Source organism: Limulus polyphemus, unplaced genomic scaffold (genome assembly GCF_000517525.1).
Source record: "Limulus polyphemus unplaced genomic scaffold, Limulus_polyphemus-2.1.2 Scaffold3918, whole genome shotgun sequence".
NCBI classification, from domain to species: domain Eukaryota; kingdom Metazoa; phylum Arthropoda; class Merostomata; order Xiphosura; family Limulidae; genus Limulus; species Limulus polyphemus.
Window position 1 is genome coordinate 27,517 of NW_013669528.1, and position 18,769 is coordinate 46,285.

Consider the following 18,769-nt stretch of genomic DNA (forward strand, 5'->3'; position numbering starts at 1 on the left):
ACACAAAAGAGCTCAAAACATCAAAATAAGAAAATACAGTAAATCAAATAAAGGTTTACTGTTATTTAGTTTGGTTCAAAACCTACAAAATATTCATTGCTTTTACTGTAATTTTTTTTATTATTATTATTTAGGGAGCATTATAAATAGTTGTGTTTTTACAAGAAAAAGAAACTACTATTGTTATAAATAACACATTCAATTGAACTAAACTATGCATGCCTGTTTAAATTCACTATGTATATTTACACATGGCTTGTGTATATCGTATATATACATATATATATTATTCATACCTTCGGTGTATAGGATGCAAGCAGATTTTGATATCAAATTTTGGGGTAAAAAAGTGCGTCTTATACACCGAAAAATACTGTATTTACAGAAAAATTTATAATCAACCTGATAATGAATATAGCTAATTAAATATACTGTTTTTACATTCTAACTAATAAAGATTAGAATGCATTTTTTCATCAGTTTGCTGTTGATGATTTTTTTTGGCTGGAAGCCTGAATAACCTGTCAAATTTCAACTCACTGTTGAAATTTACCATTAACACTGCTGGTACTATAGTCAAGGATTTAATAAAATATCTGAAATACAGATATAACTCATTTAGTGCATCATTAGTTACACATTTGATTCTGAGAACATTCGATTGATATACATGGTAAGTTTGTTGTATCTGTAATTAGGTATTTATGGGTACCACTATTAATTTGATTCTTAGAATATTCGATTGATATACGTGGTAAGTTTGTTGTATCTGTAATTAGGTATTTATGGGTACCACTATTAATTTGATTCTGAGAATATTCGATTGATATACGTGGTAAGTTTGTTGTATCTGTAATTAGGTATTTATGGGTACCACTATTAATTTGATTCTGAGAAGATATATAATAAGCAAGTTACATTTACAACCCATTAAAATAAACTAACTAAACAAACACTTCTAATCATTTAAAGATACATAATATGAAGATATATAATAAGGAAGTTACAACCCATTAAACCCTTCAAACACAGAATTAATACTGGTTGACAACAATCATTTTCTGCCTTAATTTTTAATAAATTGATATAATAATTTCTCTCTTTCAATACTTTTTAAAGCTATTTCTATAGTATAATACACACAGTACAGTCAGCTTAGTTGTATTAATAGCAAACAGAGGGTATATCTATCAATTTTTAAACCCTTCTGTTGGTGGAAAAACAAGTAATAATAAATAATGATTGCATTTTCTTTTAGCCAATAGAAATAATCTGCATTAAATTAATAGTAGTCCCATAAATACCTAATTACAGATACAACAAACTTACCACGTATATCAATCAAATGTTCATATTATGTATCTTTAAATGATTAGACGTGTTTGTTTAGTTAGTTTATTTTATGTTACAGGTTAGGTCAAGGTTGTCTATCTATTAACCAATGAGGGAGTTCTCCTTAAAGTAATGAAAACACTAGAGGACCAGTTGTTTCTTAACTTTTAGTGTAAATTTGGTCATTACATTAATGTAAAAAAAATTCACACTGTAATATTGATTTTTCAGTTTGTGGATGCAATGTTGGTTTTAATAGTATAAAGTTATGTTGGGGAAACCAATTCAACAACAGCGGGTTAGATGAAGCCTGAATATTTTTATTTGATTTTAGTGATAGTTATGAGATGTAAAATTCTTAAAATAATTTAGATTTTTTTTTTTGTGTGTGTGTGTGAATCATGGAAAGCAAAATGATACTCCATCAAGTACATTTTAAGGTTTATAATTTCTATGTTATGAAAACAAAATTCCAGATATGTCTTGTTGTTTATTACGATAAAGCAAACTTGTTAAATTATATCAATATAAGAAAAGCCACTCTTTGTTCGGAATGCTCCCTTTGTTGGTAACATTCATATTGGCTCAGTGGTTTGTTTCAAACAGAAGTCTAGAGTTCAAATCCCAGTCATTTGGGGGATTTTTTATAACTTTTTAATTATTAGCTCTTGTTTATAGAAAGGTATTACAGTATTTAATAACATGATACTTTATATTTGGGATTTGAATCATTCGTTAACATTTGATTATGAAGACTGAGTATCACAGTGGTTATAGTGGCCAATTATCACGTGGAGTTCAAATCCTAGTTTAGTTGTGATTTTATGTTAATTTCTTCTATTGTTATATTTATTTCTTTATATATTTATCTTGATATTTACAAGAAGATCTTTGAATATTTGGAAAAATACAATTATAAATTAAGTTGGGACAGTGTCATATTACATAATAAATGTGAATGACTATATGTATTAACTTCATGATGTCAGAAAAATGCATAGGTTCAAGAAGGCTTAATATAAAATGATAAAAACCTTAAAACCCAAATGCTTTCAAATAGTTCACTTTTTGAAAGTACTTCTTGAACCTACATGGATCTTTTGAAAGCACTCAGGTTATAAGTTTTTTTTTCCTTTTTTATGTGTTAAAAACAACTTGAATATCTTTTCAACACAATAGATGGCGCTACAGTACATTATCAATGTTTTTTTCATCTTCAGTAACAGGTTTTTAAAACATTTATTAGAAATGTTAATGAAAAGGTATCCTGTCGTTAATTTGCCCTTCATCATAAAATTCATTGCTTTTGCTATCACAACTAATAAATTATAGTGTCATACATTTGGCAACATGGGAATCTTTCTTCAAGAACCAATTTTTTCTCATGGTTCAATCTATAAAGCTTTTATCAAGAAGAAGATTTGAACATAACATAAAAATATACATATGTCAGAATTATAATCAAAAGATGACCAAATATACACACAACATGTTATTAAATTTAGTTTTCAGAATAAGAATTATTTAGCATTTACTATCATATCATGAGATTCTACTGGGCTAATATAATAGTTTTAACTTTAAGCATAATTGTAGTTAATAAATAAATGTTAATATCATGTATGACAGTAATTAACCAGATATACTAGTTTTGTCAGTGCCATAAAAAAGGCTAATTCCTTCCACTATTTTGACTATAAGAAAAGTGTAACGTGACAAATCCATTAATGCCTGGGAGTCAATTCTCGTCTAAAACCAGGTCATTGGTTAGTATGTCTGTTTGTCAACATAAAATTGCACCCACCACATTGGGTCCATTTGTGCTTTATAAGCATAACATTAACATCCCACTTTGATCTGACAAGAGTAGCCCAAGTGTTAGCAGTGGATGGTGTTTAATAGCTATCAACCTTCCCTATAGTCTGTCACTTTGAAATTATTTTGGGCTATCACAGTTAACCATCATGTAGTTTTGTGTAAAATTCAACAAACAAACAAACTACTGAAACTAGAACTTGTTCATTTGAACTTTAGAAGTAGAATGTCTCTAAGCCAGTTTAAAGTTCAAAGATTGAGATGACCATTTCTTCATACAGGATATACTGTGTATCTGTCCTCCAGAAAACCACCAATTAGCTGTCCATCACTCTGATTAATTGTCATTAGTGTAGCATAGCAGTCGTATATTGTTTTACCTATCTATAGTATAAATATCTCATGGGCCTTACGTTAAGGTATTGGTCTCATATGATTTTGAAGACAAAGATTTTTGTTTCAAACTTGTATGCACAAGAAGTAGATAGTTTGTTGTCGTTTTGAGTTTAAATTTTGATTCCTGTAAAGAACAGGCTTAAATTCAAGAACTGTAATTTTTTTTTTTTAATAGTTAGCTCTTAGTTTCAAATACACTTTTTTTTCAGTGGGTGCAGGAAGGCTCTCCAACTCACAGCACATCAGTAAAAATTGATAACACTCACCAGTTTCTCCCTAAGAACACTGGTGATCCAAAAGAGTTCAAACGAAAGCAAAAAGAGGTGAGATAATTAATTTTTTATAATCTTTGGTGCTTGTGTAGAAGTCAAATAATAAGTTACAGTAGTGTTTAAGTGTAATTCTTCTCTTTTATAGTGCTTCCATTGTTTAAATCTATACTTATAAAAGTAAAAAGTTTGTTTATTTGGCCACAAATTACTCCATGATCTTTGAACCAGTCTCAAACAAACTTGATAGGAGGACACAATGGACCAAGGGATATGTCATAGAGTGATTATTACCTGCCCTGAGCCACACACGTTTGTTTAGCTAATGACTCCACAGTCTTGGACCTATTTTTGTTTCTAAAATTTTTTACTTTGATTTTTTTTTGAAATATTTTTTGAGTTTGTGATTAAAAATGTCCGGAATAATGCCATTTTTGCCAGGAATAATGGCAACCAGGGCACAATGTCAGATCTTTAAAGTGGCTACACCTGAAAATCCCTTGCTTTTCACATTCTTAATTCTATGTTGGGTGTTCAAGAGTAGGATCACCAAGAAATCTCGCTATTTTTACCCAGGAAGGCGGAGGAACTTCTAATGTGGTTTATCAAGAACACATTCAATCCTTATGTTCCTTGTGTCTGTCTCTTGATGTAAGACAGGTGCCTCAGTTTGTCAAACAATAAATTACAGCAGTGGTTAAGTATAAAATGTAAGAAAACTATTATTTAAATGTTAATTAAATTTAGATAACATTGTATATAGTGGCATAAAAGTACTGCTTAAGTACAAGTAATTAAATAAAAGTATTTAAGTGTAAGTAACAAAAGTTTGAAGAAATATATCTTTATCCCTTCTCTAGCAGGGGTGGGGTACAATACTGTGCATAAATCAGAGACCACTTAATCATCACAATGTATTTTTGATTCAAAACATGCTGAGTTCATAATATCCGAATCAAAACAAATTTAGAGTTTATTTCTTTAATGTTTTATGCAATCACCTAATTGAAATCACTGCCTAAACTGATGGGGAATGCTTTCTTCAAGCTTTTGGAGAAAGTAGAAATTGAATTCCAGACAGCTAGAAGTATTGCCCAGAGTTCCTTCTTTGATTTTGGGTGTTTTTGATGATTGATTTTCTCAATCAAGATCATCCTACACACACTTATGTTGAAGTCTGAGCTCTGTGAACACCACACTAAGCATGCAAGGATTTTCTATTTTTCCTTTCTATTAAAATATTGTTTTAATATGTCTGAGATCATTATCATATAGGAAAATGAAAATTTCTCAGACAAAACAATATCCAGAAATAATAGTGTGATGAATGTGTATTTGTTGTATTGGGTAGAATCCAGGACTCTTTTTTTCAGTTTCGTAGAGATCCACAAGTCCAGTTTTGCTACTGTCTCGGTGGATTGTATCAACCACATGACTCCAAAGTGACCATAAGAGTTTCTGTATCATAAGTTTCAACATGTTTTGTGTAACTTCATGAAATTTTTCAAACTTTTAGTAAACATTACAAGGCTTTTGTAGACAAAAATCAGAATTTTTAATTAAGTATTTTTAGTAAAAATTTGTCTATCTGTGAATATATAAAGTCAGTGCGTTGACTGCTCTGAGTGCAGAGGTTTTTAATTTAAGATTAAAAATATTTTTCTTCATCTGAAAATTATCAAGTTTCATTCACATGATCTCTAAAACTTTGTAAGTAAATATCAAACATTCTCTTCACTAAAACTACATTGTGTTATTTTCTCTATCTTAACTCTCTACACATTCGATCTATTTGACCAAACTCGTAACACCATAAGATAAATGTGAAATAAAGTGAGTAGTATTGTTCTGTCCTTTTAAGTTTTGACCATGGAGTTCTAGCATACTTCTCCTGAGAGTTTCTTCTTATAACCTTTTCACATGTGTGGTGCAATAAGCTGAGATTCCCACAGAGTTTATCACAATCCTGGCTCCGAGAACACAGTATGAGAGGCTTTATCGGCTTGTTTACAGTAGACTGGTTGTAAGGAGAATTGTCTAAAGTAAATAAAAGTGCAAGAAAATGTCTATGATATGGTTCTGTATAAAGGTCAGGCCAGTTCAATAAAGTTGGTAGGTATTTGGATGCTAGTTATCTTCTGGAGTGGTTGGAATTTAGTGGTCTAGGTGTAAAAGGTGTGTAAATACTTATGACAATAACTGATCTTAAGGTATGGTCCAGTCTCCTAGAATGTAAGGAAGGGCAAAAACACTTGATTGAAGGAGGCTCTTTTTGTCTGAAGATTTCCTGCTGAGAATGCTCATTTTGAATTTCAGTTCCCAATCAAGTGTTTGGGCCCTTCCTTACATTCTAGGAGACTGGACCATACCTTGAGATCAGTTAATTGTTCCCTTGCTGATTTTTTCTCATAATGAGATATGAACCCTGGTTCTATGAGTTATTAGATATTTAGAAATATTCCTGCCTGTGCTCTTAACCTCTCAGCCACAAGTCCCACCAGAATTTAGAGGAATTTTATGCCTTATAACTACTGTCCAGTTTTCTTCATTTCCTTTTTCCCATATTCAACATGAGACTTTTCCTGTAGCCTCTGCCAATTCTTTGAGAGTCGTTGATCTCATCTGACTTGGAAGTCTGAGCTGTTCCAATAAGCTTTATACAGATGCATCGTGTAACCTTCTTATTCTCACTTCCATAGTGAACAGTTTTATACCGAAGCCCTGGCTCCAGATTTCCTTCATGAGTCCGTTATATTTCACTAGCTGATACTTAGGACTTTCACTCATTCTTGACTCATAGAGTGCTCTCAGCTCTATTACGGCTATTGTCCTGCTGCTGTCAGAGGAGAGGATCAAGTCAGGTCTTTGTGCAGTTCTAGCAATCACTTCTGGATCTTCTCTCATATCTCCAAGATCAACTACTATCTCTCAATCATTTGCAATGTCAATTATTCCACTTGTTGTCAATGTCTGGTGCCTTCTCTGAGAAAGTAAACTGTCTGTTTTGTAGTTGCCTTCTTTCTGTTGGCTGTATGCCATATGATGTCCACTGCTGCATCTGCTAGCTTTTGAGCACCTGGTTATGTCTCCATATATATCTACCTCTTATCAAAGCTTTTTTACAGGCTGATGACACATGATCTAGAGTCTTTATGCCTCTACATAGACTTTGGATCATTTGATTGCTTCCATTTCACCAAGTTTGCACCTTTTGGTAACTGGTTGTAGATGACTGGATAGTAATATGTCACTTCCATGATATAGATCTTTGCAAGGCATCTTCCCACGTGTTCTATTGACCTTGTTGTCTTTGTTGTGAACTGTTGTCTTAGCTCTTTTAGCATCTTCTTGCCTGATCTCTCCTATCACCCTGTCATGTCTCTTTGGTAGAAGCCTTTGATCACCAAGTCTGCTTTTTTTCCAAATCCTAACCTTTGATGGTTTCTCTGAGTAGGACCTATCATCTCTTTCAACTTCAGATCCTCTTCTGCCTCATTAGCTGCCTCCTGAACTTTCCACATCCTTCCTGTTTCCAGATTCAGAAGGGCTGCTATCATACAGGAAGCATCATAGTCTTTGAGCATCATTAGAAGTCTGGTCTTTCTGGTCTTATACTTTTCCTCCAGTGATTTCAATGGAAGTCTAAGCTTTGCTTCTCTGTAGTAGAGAGTAACTGTGCCAAGACCTAGAAGCAAGCCTGGCCACTTCCTAGTGAAGCAGTTAATCTTTCTTTCCATGCTCTCATCTGTTCTGAGGCTGATCTCATAGATAAGCAATGGCCAGAGGAGTTTGGGAATTAGCATAAACTGCAGAATCCAAAAATTGAATGTTCCCTGCAGATTTGTCTTATTTATTATCTTCAACCCTACTTTGTCTTCTTCCTGTATTTTAGTAGATTGCTACGTGTCTTTAAATGAGTAGTCATGCCACCTCCCCAAGCTATTGACAGGTCACTTCGGTACTGTTGGGATAACTTAACCAGCCACAGAGAATGTCACTTTCTTCTCAAAATTTTTGCTTTCTTCAGTGACAAACTTCATGAAATTCTGCATGGTCAGGACAAACAGGATGGGAGAGATTGTACAACCAATTGCAATGCCAACTTGGAGTTGAATCAATGCCACTGTAATATCTCGGTTGTAACTTGCATCTTGAAGTTGCTGAAATAACACTTCAATATATGTATCATGGGCTCAGGAACATGGTGCATTTACAGTGCTTTCCATATCATGCTGCAGAGCACTAACCCATAGGTAGATCTAACCAGATGATGGGAAAGTCCATCTTCTTGGTTTTTGTATGCTGAATTGTTTCCATTTCATGTATATATATATATATTATTACTATTTACTCATAAATGCTTGATTTTTAATTATTTTTCTTAAAACATAGGACAATAAATAAAAAAATATACAGAAAAACAATTATTTGTAGTACTTTACAATGTTAAGAAATTGACTTGCACTCACATGTCATGTGTGCTAAGCCTCATTTAATCTCTCAAGTGGAAGGGGAATACAAATTAATTTTTGTAAATTTCGAAGATGCATCTAAAAAACAAAAAATTTATCAAATTACTGTACTGGTATGCATAAAATCTAGCTTTCTAACTAAGCTATATGTGGGTTAAAAAAATCTCATTTCTGTTAAGAGCAATGATTTAGTCAACAGATTTCAAAATTTCCAGTAAAGCTCTCGTTTTCCCATTCAAGCCAATTACAAATGACTGTTAGATTTATGTAGTTTGGAATGTGCTCTTTCTATTGGCTATAAACAGTACCTAAGAGGAGTAGGCAAGAGGTTTCAAAGAATATAGTGGGGGGGTGCTACTCTGGTAGGTTTGCTAAATATATTGCTATATCACCAGATCAAAAAGTTGGGAGGATCTTATTTTATATTCGAGCTTCTAATTGTCTGAAATTTAAGTTTCTTGTTCATTAGCCACTATAGATGTTGTATGGTTGACGTAATACAATATAAACTGACAAATAAGGGAAGAGGACATGCAATGTGACACACAAAAAAACTATATTCAGCATTTTATTTTGTATATTTTATTTTGAATTAAGAAATTAAAACATATCTCATATTAAAACTTGAATTATAGACTATGTTTTGATGCCAATTTTATTGACAAGTTGATAATAAAATTGTTTAAATTTTGAAAATAACTAATGTCATGACATTTGCCCTTTGACCTGTAGTAGTGGGTTAAACAGATACCAAACTTGGATGCTACCTCACTGGCATTTACTGGTTCAAAAATTCTCAAACATTGTTGCATCAGGCCAAAGTTATTCACTTGCAGGTTGTGCAGTTTTGGGGTTTTTGCAAATTTAGTCTTTTCTCTTTGTTGCTTTTCCATAAAAAACAAAACAAAAATTTTTCTTACTGCAATGCACATTTTTAACCTTTCTTGACACAATTTTCATCACACGATGGAAGGATGAACTTCAACATTGGTGGTTCTTGAAGTTAGCAACAAGGCCTGCTAGGTTTTTGTCTGTCTTTGAGTGGACTAAGTCTGAGGTCTTAGATGGTCTTCCAGACCTGCTTTTGTCATCAATTGTATCAATTTCATTGGATGTTTTGATTATTTTTGCACTCTAGCTTCTGATAGTTTTGTTTTTCAGAAATTTCAAACTGACTTTAACCCTCTGTATAAAACTATTATGCTTTGTCTTACTTCATCAGAAACTGTACATCTTGGGGAGATATTTCATATTTCAAAGCAAAAACATATTGGAGCCACAGACTAAAGAAAATTTTATCTACTTTTACAAAAGCAAATAATAACTCTAACAACCAAGAATAAATGTTTTTTGATACTTTCGCAATAGGAAGTTAATAAATGTGCTGAATGTTATTTGATGTTGGATGATAGTTATAATAGTCACAACATCTATTGTCATTTTTGACTTCTTACATCTTATTTTTTAGAATTAATTTAAACTAAATACATGATTAGAAAGGTGTTTAAATAAATAAGGGTCTTAGATTGACATTATTACTATATTTCATTCTGGACAGGAGACTGAATGAAGGTCTTTAATTTATGGAGGTCAAATGTCAAGGTCACACAGAAGATCAAGTGCATCACTCAAAGTTCTCACCTAATTTTGATCAAATGTAGCATAAAGATTGTCTTCCAAAGAGAAATTGATTAAATTTTTGTAAATATAGCTCATAGGTCACGGTCACACTGAAGATCAAATACTTTCATAATAATGGTAGCAAATTCGGGTTTTGAAAAAAATGGTCTAAACTCAAGAACAAATTGAAGAAGAAAGAGGATCTTAACATCTACACCTACATGTATGATGATGAGAAATCTTTTATTATATATTATGTTAGATTTGTTACTGTGAAAAACATTATGGGGTGTGGGTTGCACTCTTCTAGTACCTTTCTAGTTTATGACTTCGATATATCGTTTAAATAAAAACACTGTGGTACACATAAAAATAACTACTGATTGAGCTCAATTAATCTGTTAATGACAGATCTTGATATTTTACATGTCTACTAATAGCATTTTTATAACAACAATAGGCATACAGTGCACAGTGTAATTAAAGGATAACAGGAATGGAATATATAAAATTCTAGCTGTTGCAAAATAATGCCTGTTAGTTACCTCTTCCCCATCTATCCACTGTGTGATCTGAAATGCTAATGATTGGTCAGTGATTCAACCTACACTTATAAGTGAGCATTTGGTAGAAGTAGTTTTCACATTTTTACCTTTCAATAGTATGGAGTTTTGTCCGCCATAAACAGCAAGGACAGTTTGGCAACAGTGTTGCATACTTAAAAGTTAGTGTGTTTGTATCTTTGTCCCATTCTTCTGAAGTATCTATTTCCAGGGTATATTTAATGTCTTCAGTAGCTTGATAGGACATGATGCATCTCCTAACTAAGAGTGCCCTATTGATGTTGTTGAGATTGGAGTTCTGTGAACATGCAAGTCACTGTTTGGTCTATTGTGCAAAACCAGTTTAGCATGATGACGGTAGCCATTAGGCTGAAGTCAGGCTTTGGCTTATTGCAGCACAAGGTGTTGTAGGTTGTACTGTGGCTGATACATCCAGAAATGATCATTCCTACCCACATCATATTTGTTATTTTCCTGTATAAAAATGAAGTTGAATCTGGTTCTGGTTTCTCTCTAAATGAATATACACCTGTTACCTGGCTGTAACTTAAGCAGACACCTGTTAAGTCTTGTGAAGTATGTATATCAGTGGATATCCAGCTTACAGTCAGGTCTTGTGAAGTACGTATATCAGTGGATATCTAGCTTACAGTCAGGTCTTGTGAAGTACGTATATCAGTGGATATCTAGTTTACACTCAGGTCTTGTGAAGTATGTATATCAGTGGATAATATACATACTTCACAAGACCTGACTGATTGCTAGACAGTGGATATCTAGCAATCAGTCAGGTCTTGTGAAGTATGTTTCTAATAATTTCTACATTGACATGAAAGCCAGTTGTGGCTACATAAATCTGATTGATTCTAGATATGGCAGCCTTCATTGGAGCAAGCCAGAACCAACAGGTAGTAGTTATCTACCCTGTCCAGGTTTTGGAGAAAACTATACCATTGGTTTGGAACTGGCTCTGCAATCTATTAATGTCACTTTGAGACACTTTATACCAGTAAGTAATAACCTGCTGTAATTGGCTGGTTTCTGTTTTTGTAATAGATTTCCATGTGAGTAAAAGATCTGTCTTCTTTGAGGTCGAGCCATGGTTCATGAACAGTACTTAAACTGTGAACCATTTCCAAGTGACAACTAAAACAAGGTTGTGTGAAATGAATGTATATTTACATACATATAGCATATATATATATATATATATATATCCGAGTAAAAGATCTGTCTTCTTTGAGGTCGAGCCATGGTTCATGAACAGTACTTAACTGTGAACCATTTCAAAGTGACAACTAAAACAAGATTGTGTGAAATGAATGTATATTTACATACATATAGCATAAGCTGAATAACCAAAATTTACATTCCAGATCACATGACTAATCAATAGTTGTTGTTTTTTTTTGTTATATCTATTTTGTGAATAGACTTAGAATGACCATTATTAGAATTTTGACATTGTTTGTAATGTTGCTTTTCCTTTTTCAGATCAAGGCTAATAGAATGAAATCTACAATAACAGCAGGACCACAGTCTCACATTCTCGAAGGGGTCACCTGGGAGGAGGCTAAGAACTTGCAGGTATTGGTTACAGATATCTAGAGTATTAGTTCTAACCAAAAAAAGGTATTTTGACTTAGATATCAGTCTTATTATACTATGTGTATTTCTTTAGATTTTACAATCAGCCATTGAGTATTATATATTCAATAAATATTATTGAATAAAAGCTATTTAATGTTAACATTGAATATTATATATTTAATAAATATTACTGAATAAAAGCTATTTAATGTTTTTAGTGATAATGAGTTTGAGTATAACATCAATTGATATTATTAAATGACCATTTATTGATTCAGTTGCACTGAGAATGTTGGGATGATTGATACTGTAAAGTTGAGTACGCAAAACAAGGTTAAGGTTGTGTCAGTAGAAACTTGTGGATTCATAGCCATATTCACTGACTTATATTGTTTGCTTTATTTTTAATTTGATGATAATACAGCAGTTGTCAACAGGAACACTTAATAAATAAAAGCAGGTCTAAATTCGTTAGTTTAATTCTCCTTGTTACGATCTGATTTTTCCAGCTGTCTGGGAATAGAACAGTGAGTTACTTATTGTACAAAATTGCACCCATTATTGTCAATCTGAACAGCACAAACATCTACAGGCAGGAAATACAGAATCCCATACACTTTAATAAGCACCTCTCTCACTTGTACTGCTATTTAAATCTGTTAGGAAACAGTTAAATAGCAGTACAAGTGAGAGAGGTGCTTATCTATGATTTATTGTTTGTGTCTATCATAACTTAGTAGGGTCATCACACACGTGGTGAGAGGCTTTATAAGTGAAAATTGACGGAACATCTTGTAACTTGGACAGTTCAATGGTATAGCACTGACCTTGTTAGCCAGGGGTCCAGGTTCAAGTTTTAGTCACAGTCTCTATTTTTACTTACTGGCTTTTTCACTTAAAATATTTGAATTTAATCATTACTCACTTAAGTGTAACTCCAAATATTTGATAGGGTTTTTACAGTTTTGTAATAATGATTTAAAAATAAAAGTGTCACTTAAAACATTACTTTGGAAATAAAATGACTCCATTAAAATTCAATTAAAACCAGTGAAGAATTTCTTATAAATTAATGAAAATATGAAGTTAGAAATAATCAATTTTTCACTTAAAATAAAAAAGATGATCTTTTTTAGGAACACAAACAACGGATTATTCAATCATTAGTGCAACAACTTTTTTTGGAAGTTTTGTGATAGGAAGGATTTTGAACAGAATCAACCAGTGGTGAAATTAGTTGCTTTTAAATGCAAATACTGGCAAAGTTAACTGTATGTGTTAGTTCATGTAACACACACAGTTGAACTGAGTATAGCTCACGATTGAAAAATATGATCACACCTTCACCTTTTCTGGGATAAATAAAACGGATACTGTTTTAATCATATCACCAGGTGTCAAGTAAACTTCAAGTTTCAAAATGTAAATAAAAATAATAATTCTAACTTAACATCAACATTTTTTTACTCAGAAATATTTTAGAATTGAAATTTGTCAGTTTGTCATTTATTTAGTGTAATTTATGATGCAACATATTCAAACCTGCATTTTTGCATAGCTACAAGGAATCTTTCCTGTAAACAATGAACTTATTGATTTCTTTTTGAAATTTCTTATGACCATCTCAAAGTATTTGGTAAAAAGCTGTCATCCTTCAAGAATGTAATTATCAATATTTTGTTTCTTGCATGTTTTTTCTTCTTTTTAACTAAATTTTATTAGTACAGTTTCCTGGTTCCCACATTTTTATGGCTTCATAGCTGCTGATAGAACAACTATTAATGAAACTCAGCTTCCAAAACAGTTAAGGCAACGTTTAAATACCAATAGGCTTAAAATTTGCAATGAAAAATTGTGTAAACCACAATTTCTATAAATGTTTTTTTAATCACAAATTTCAGGCCATTGGTATAAAACTTTGTCTGTAGCTATTTGAACAGCTAAGTTTTGTTACGATTTCACTGCACATTTTTTTTTTAAATCCAAATTTCACAAGTTAAGAGGAATAAGTAAAAAATAAAAGCCTACAGTTTACATGATTTTTGTCATCACATTTTAGGCCTGTTGGTTTCTAGCGCCTACCTGGCTTTTAATGTTTAAATCATAACTTTTAAATATCATTCGATAGAGCATATAATAAGCTAGTTACTTCAGTGTAAATTGATTAAAATGGTTTTAAAAGGATTTTGTAGTTTCCATGGGAAATTGACAAGACCTAACTCATGATGGAGAAGAACAAGGTAATGTAGTAGGGTGTTCAGAAGACTTTGTTGCAAAACCACAAATCAGGGAATTTTTTTCATAGTTTATTTAGATGTTCGTAAATGTGTCTTTGGATTAACTTTTTCAACATGGGTTCAGTTGATTTAACTGATCACATGACCATTTTGTTCTCATTTAAAGTCTTTATAGATTTAATACATCTAAATTTCAATTTAGTGTGTATATTTGCACAAAATTTGGCAGTCTTTCAGTTAACATTACAAGTCTTTCACATACAAAAAATCATATTTTTTAGTGAAGTATTTGTAATAAAATAAAATAAAGATTTATCCATGAATATATTGAGTATTTGATTTGAATAGTCCGTGTGCAAAGTCATTTTTATATTAAAATTAAAAATACTTTTCCTCATCTCAAAATCTCATATTTTCTGTGTAATACCTAAAACCTCCTAAATCCATTTCAAACGTTTTATTTCAATAAAACTTTATAGTTTATCTGTTATTTTCTCTACCCTATCTCCGAATGGGATCAGTCAATTTGACCGTCCTCATGATGAACAAAAAAAATCATAATAAGCCTAAATTATTGTTTTTTCTTTCAAGAATGACTTCAAATTGTTATACAAAACTATATTCGTCTATCCTTAAGTAACTCTAGGTTCATAACAGTATACATCTATTTATAATTAAATGTTATTATTTTATTGTCCTTGGAACCATGTCTAACTACAATCCACACCATTATAAGTTGTAAATCGCTTGGGGAACGTGTAGCTCACGTTATGCTAACAAATTACATTACCCACGAGCTGATTGCATGTTTGAAGAACTTGTAGAGAAATAAAAAAGCTAACTTGCATAATTAACACGTTTTCTGTGCTTTGCAGCATCTTTAAATATATTAGGTAGTACAGGAATGTGGCTCTATATTTGTATTTTGAATGTACGCTATTTATGAAACACTGTTCTATTGATTTCTCAGGATGCCAGGATTAGTAGTACTGGTGACCAAGTGATACTAGTTGGAGCTGCATCCAAGGGAATTATCCAGCGAGAATTCCAACATAATGCTATGGTTTACAAGTCTGCTTATGCTAAGAATCCATTTGACAACATCACAGATCAGGAGCTTGAAGAGTATCGTAGGATTGTAGAGAAAAAACAACGGGGAGAGCCAGGTAAGAAGTTAATATGGGAGAAACTAGTTTATGAATGATATAGAGATTTCAGAGACAACATGAGAAAGAAAGAAATGAAAAGGAATGGAGAAAGAAATAACTTGGAGAATAACTTATTAGTGAGTGAACACATTAACCCTTTCTGGCTCAGCAGTGTGATATTGTATCCCCCTGTTTTGCTTTAAAATGCTTAATCTAATTGCAGGAAATTTGGTGTACATTTTCTACATAATATCTAGCGTATGTATGGGAAAAACATTTATAACTTAATTTAGTATTTATAATATTTTAGGTTGTGAAATTTTGGGAGTTTAATCGTGAAATACTGTTTCTAAAAACATTGAAAAATTCTCCATCCTTTCATCTTAGTTTTTTGTGTGCCTAAAATCTTGTAAATGTATCCAATAGTTAATTTTTCAATAACAGTATTGTGACTGTGCTATTTTGATATAAACAGCATACTAATTTCCATGTCTGTTTATATAAGCTTTTACATACAGAGAATGTAACTGTAAAAATATGAAACAAGTAAATAAAACTGGATTTCTTTTAATATTTTATCAGAAAGTTCCATTTCATATATCTATTTAGGTCTAGCTTGTTTTATTTTCATCAGTTATTTACATTTGTTACTTATCTTTACCTATTGAAGCAGTTACTCAACCAGAAAAAAAAGTGTAAGACACTGATGAACATTAACACTTTCACAACAGGCTTGGTATAAAATACACGAGAGTGTATACACATTTGCTATAACTTTTAATTCAGTTTGTGTATCTTCAAATCTGGTAGACTTTTAGTAAACATTACAAGTCTTTTGTACACAGAAAATCAGATTTTTTAATGAAATATTTTTACTAAAGAATTGTTTGTGAATATATCGAGTCTATTTCGTTACTAGTCCAAGTGCAAAGTGATTTTCAGGTTTATCCTAAGTAGCTTTAAACTTGTAACAGTATACGTGTATTTGTACTTTTATTGTTTTATTGCTCCGTGATTGCCCTTTGAACAACTAACTACTACTACTATTCATGCCATTATAAGTTGTAAATCACTTGGGGAATGTGGAGCTCACTTTACGCTATCGAATTACATTACCCATGAGCCATTCTAAGTCCAAGTTGCTTGCATGAGTGCCTAGTGAAACATTTCTATTATATTATTATTATTATTTATTTTACCTTAACTTACCTAAAGAGATCCTTAATTTTACATTTTATTTACTTTTATTATAATAAATAAAGAATAAACATGAAAAACAAGAAATAAAGTACCTATGTCCTCTCTTTTTTTTTTTTTTGCTGTTGACTGTCGATGACACTTAACCCTACTTTTTATATTAATGGTAGTAATGCACTAAATAATTTTTATTTAATTAAATAATGCACCAAAGAACATAGAATAATAACATTAAAAAAGCAGACAATTTCTCCTAATTATCACAATTTTTCTGGCTTTCTAACTGTACGATAAGAGCCGTTACAAATTCATCCAATCTAGTTGTTACATTTCCTGTGGGAATGAAGTTGTACTAACTGAGAAATTGACAATTCTATTTTCAGAAAACAATAATATAATATGTCATTTGATAGATGAAAACCTTGGTTTTCTATTAGTTATAGATAATATAGAATTAAACGTAAGATAATTTAGTGTCATCGATGAAAAATAGTAAGAATATACAAATTTATTTATATTTACACTTGTTAGTTTTAGCTTCTCTTATGTGGTAATTTAAAAATGTTCTTTAATTAGTAAAGTTTGTAGATTTTCAAAAGCAGGATTCCCTCTCCAGGACATTTTTCAACTAAGGTTCAATCTTATGTTTAAATTTTAAACAAGTTTTCCTGCTAGTGATAAATTTGGGCTAGTTTCTGAATGGCTTAATGAGCATTCTTTCTGCATAAAGAAATAATAATCACAGTCATGATCTTTGTCTTTTATGACTGACTTTGTATGTTTCAGTGGAAGAGGAAGTACCGGAAGAAATAAAGCATCTGTTGGTAGAACCTATTGCCATACCAGAACAGCAACAGCAACAACCGGTAGTAACTACTCCTGCAGATTCACGATCACCACCCCATTCTCCAACATCCCCAGTTTCTGAAGATGAAGGTTGGTTTTTGTCATGTGCTTCGAAACAGAAAACTAAAACATAACTGTCTGTATAACATATATCACATTTCAGTTAAACCTTTTTTTATGGTGTGTAGGGATATATAATACAAATACCATTTTATTTGTATTGATACGTATATTTTCCATGATCTACTGCCTAAAAAAGTACTGATGGTATACAACTGCACCACTGATGGCAAAGGTGCTATATTCAGTTATTCTTTTTATTTTGTTGCTAAATGATATTTAAATTGGCTTCTTTGAAATTTGCACCTTGCACAGTTTATTTTCATAGAAAGTTTCACTTTATTTTATAACCTTTGTTAATATTTATCCTTGGTTTCTGCTAATTTAGGCACTCGCAGAGTCGGTACAGATACCACCCAAAAATATTCTCAGCAGAAAACACCTGAGCCGCAGATAATCGTCACTGACGGTCAGTGGTAGCATTAGTTGCTGCCGTGATGTGTGCTTTGTGTTGTTTGGTGTGGTACTGACTCAGCTACTTGTGTGTTGGTAGTGAAAAAAAAACACTGTGATGTGCTTTCTTATATATCTTATAAAAAGTAATGCATGAGCTTAAGTAAACCTTCAGCTTAAAAAAATTAATGTGAGGCATTCAGTTTAGTTTTGCTAGCTTTGAATAACAGATAAAGTCAGTGTACTTTTAACTTAATTAAGTCATTTAGATATGCTACAGCAAAATGGTGCCTCTTTTAAAAACCATAAGTGTTAATTGAAGTTATTTTAAAATTAGTCTATAAAAATCTGTAACAGTATTTGTAAGTAAAGCAATAATAATAATATTGTAATGTTGTGTAACATTCAGCTGCTCTGACAACTAGTATATATATACGTATGTTGGTTTACTTGGAGAAGTAAATCAGTAATACTTGATTTTGTGTATAAATTCAACAGAGAACAAACATAATAAAGAAAATTATAATAATGTGGAATAATCATTATTATAAATGTTTAGTCCATTCAATATCTTTTACAGTTTGGAAACTAGGTTTAGAATTATAATTACTCTGATTAATGTTTACTCCTTAAACTGCTGTAGGTTTATGATTACTCTGATTAATGTTTACTCCTAAACTGCTGTAGGTTTATGATTACTCTGATTAATGTTTACTTCCTAAACTGCTGTAGGTTTATGATTACTCTGTTTAATGTTTACTTCCTAAGCTG

At 31.8% G+C, this 18,769-nt stretch overlaps 1 protein-coding gene across 12 annotated transcripts in view; it reads left to right on the plus strand.

Moving 5' to 3' along the window:
* Nucleotides 1-18,769, plus strand: part of LOC106470275 (protein hu-li tai shao-like) — a 48,496-nt gene that overhangs the window by 16,516 nt on the left and 13,211 nt on the right. For 7 of the 12 annotated variants that reach the window (XM_022398874.1, XM_022398877.1, XM_013930819.2 and 4 more), the window contains 5 exons: nt 3,753-3,866; nt 11,962-12,054; nt 15,265-15,460; nt 17,426-17,575; nt 17,934-18,014. In XM_022398874.1, coding sequence (XP_022254582.1) covers nt 3,753-3,866; nt 11,962-12,054; nt 15,265-15,460; nt 17,426-17,575; nt 17,934-18,014 — 634 coding nt within the window. The remainder of the gene's footprint in view (nt 1-3,752; nt 3,867-11,961; nt 12,055-15,264; nt 15,461-17,425; nt 17,576-17,933; nt 18,015-18,769) is intronic. The other 5 variants (XM_022398878.1, XM_022398882.1, XM_013930821.2 and 2 more) reach the window with 1 other exon arrangement.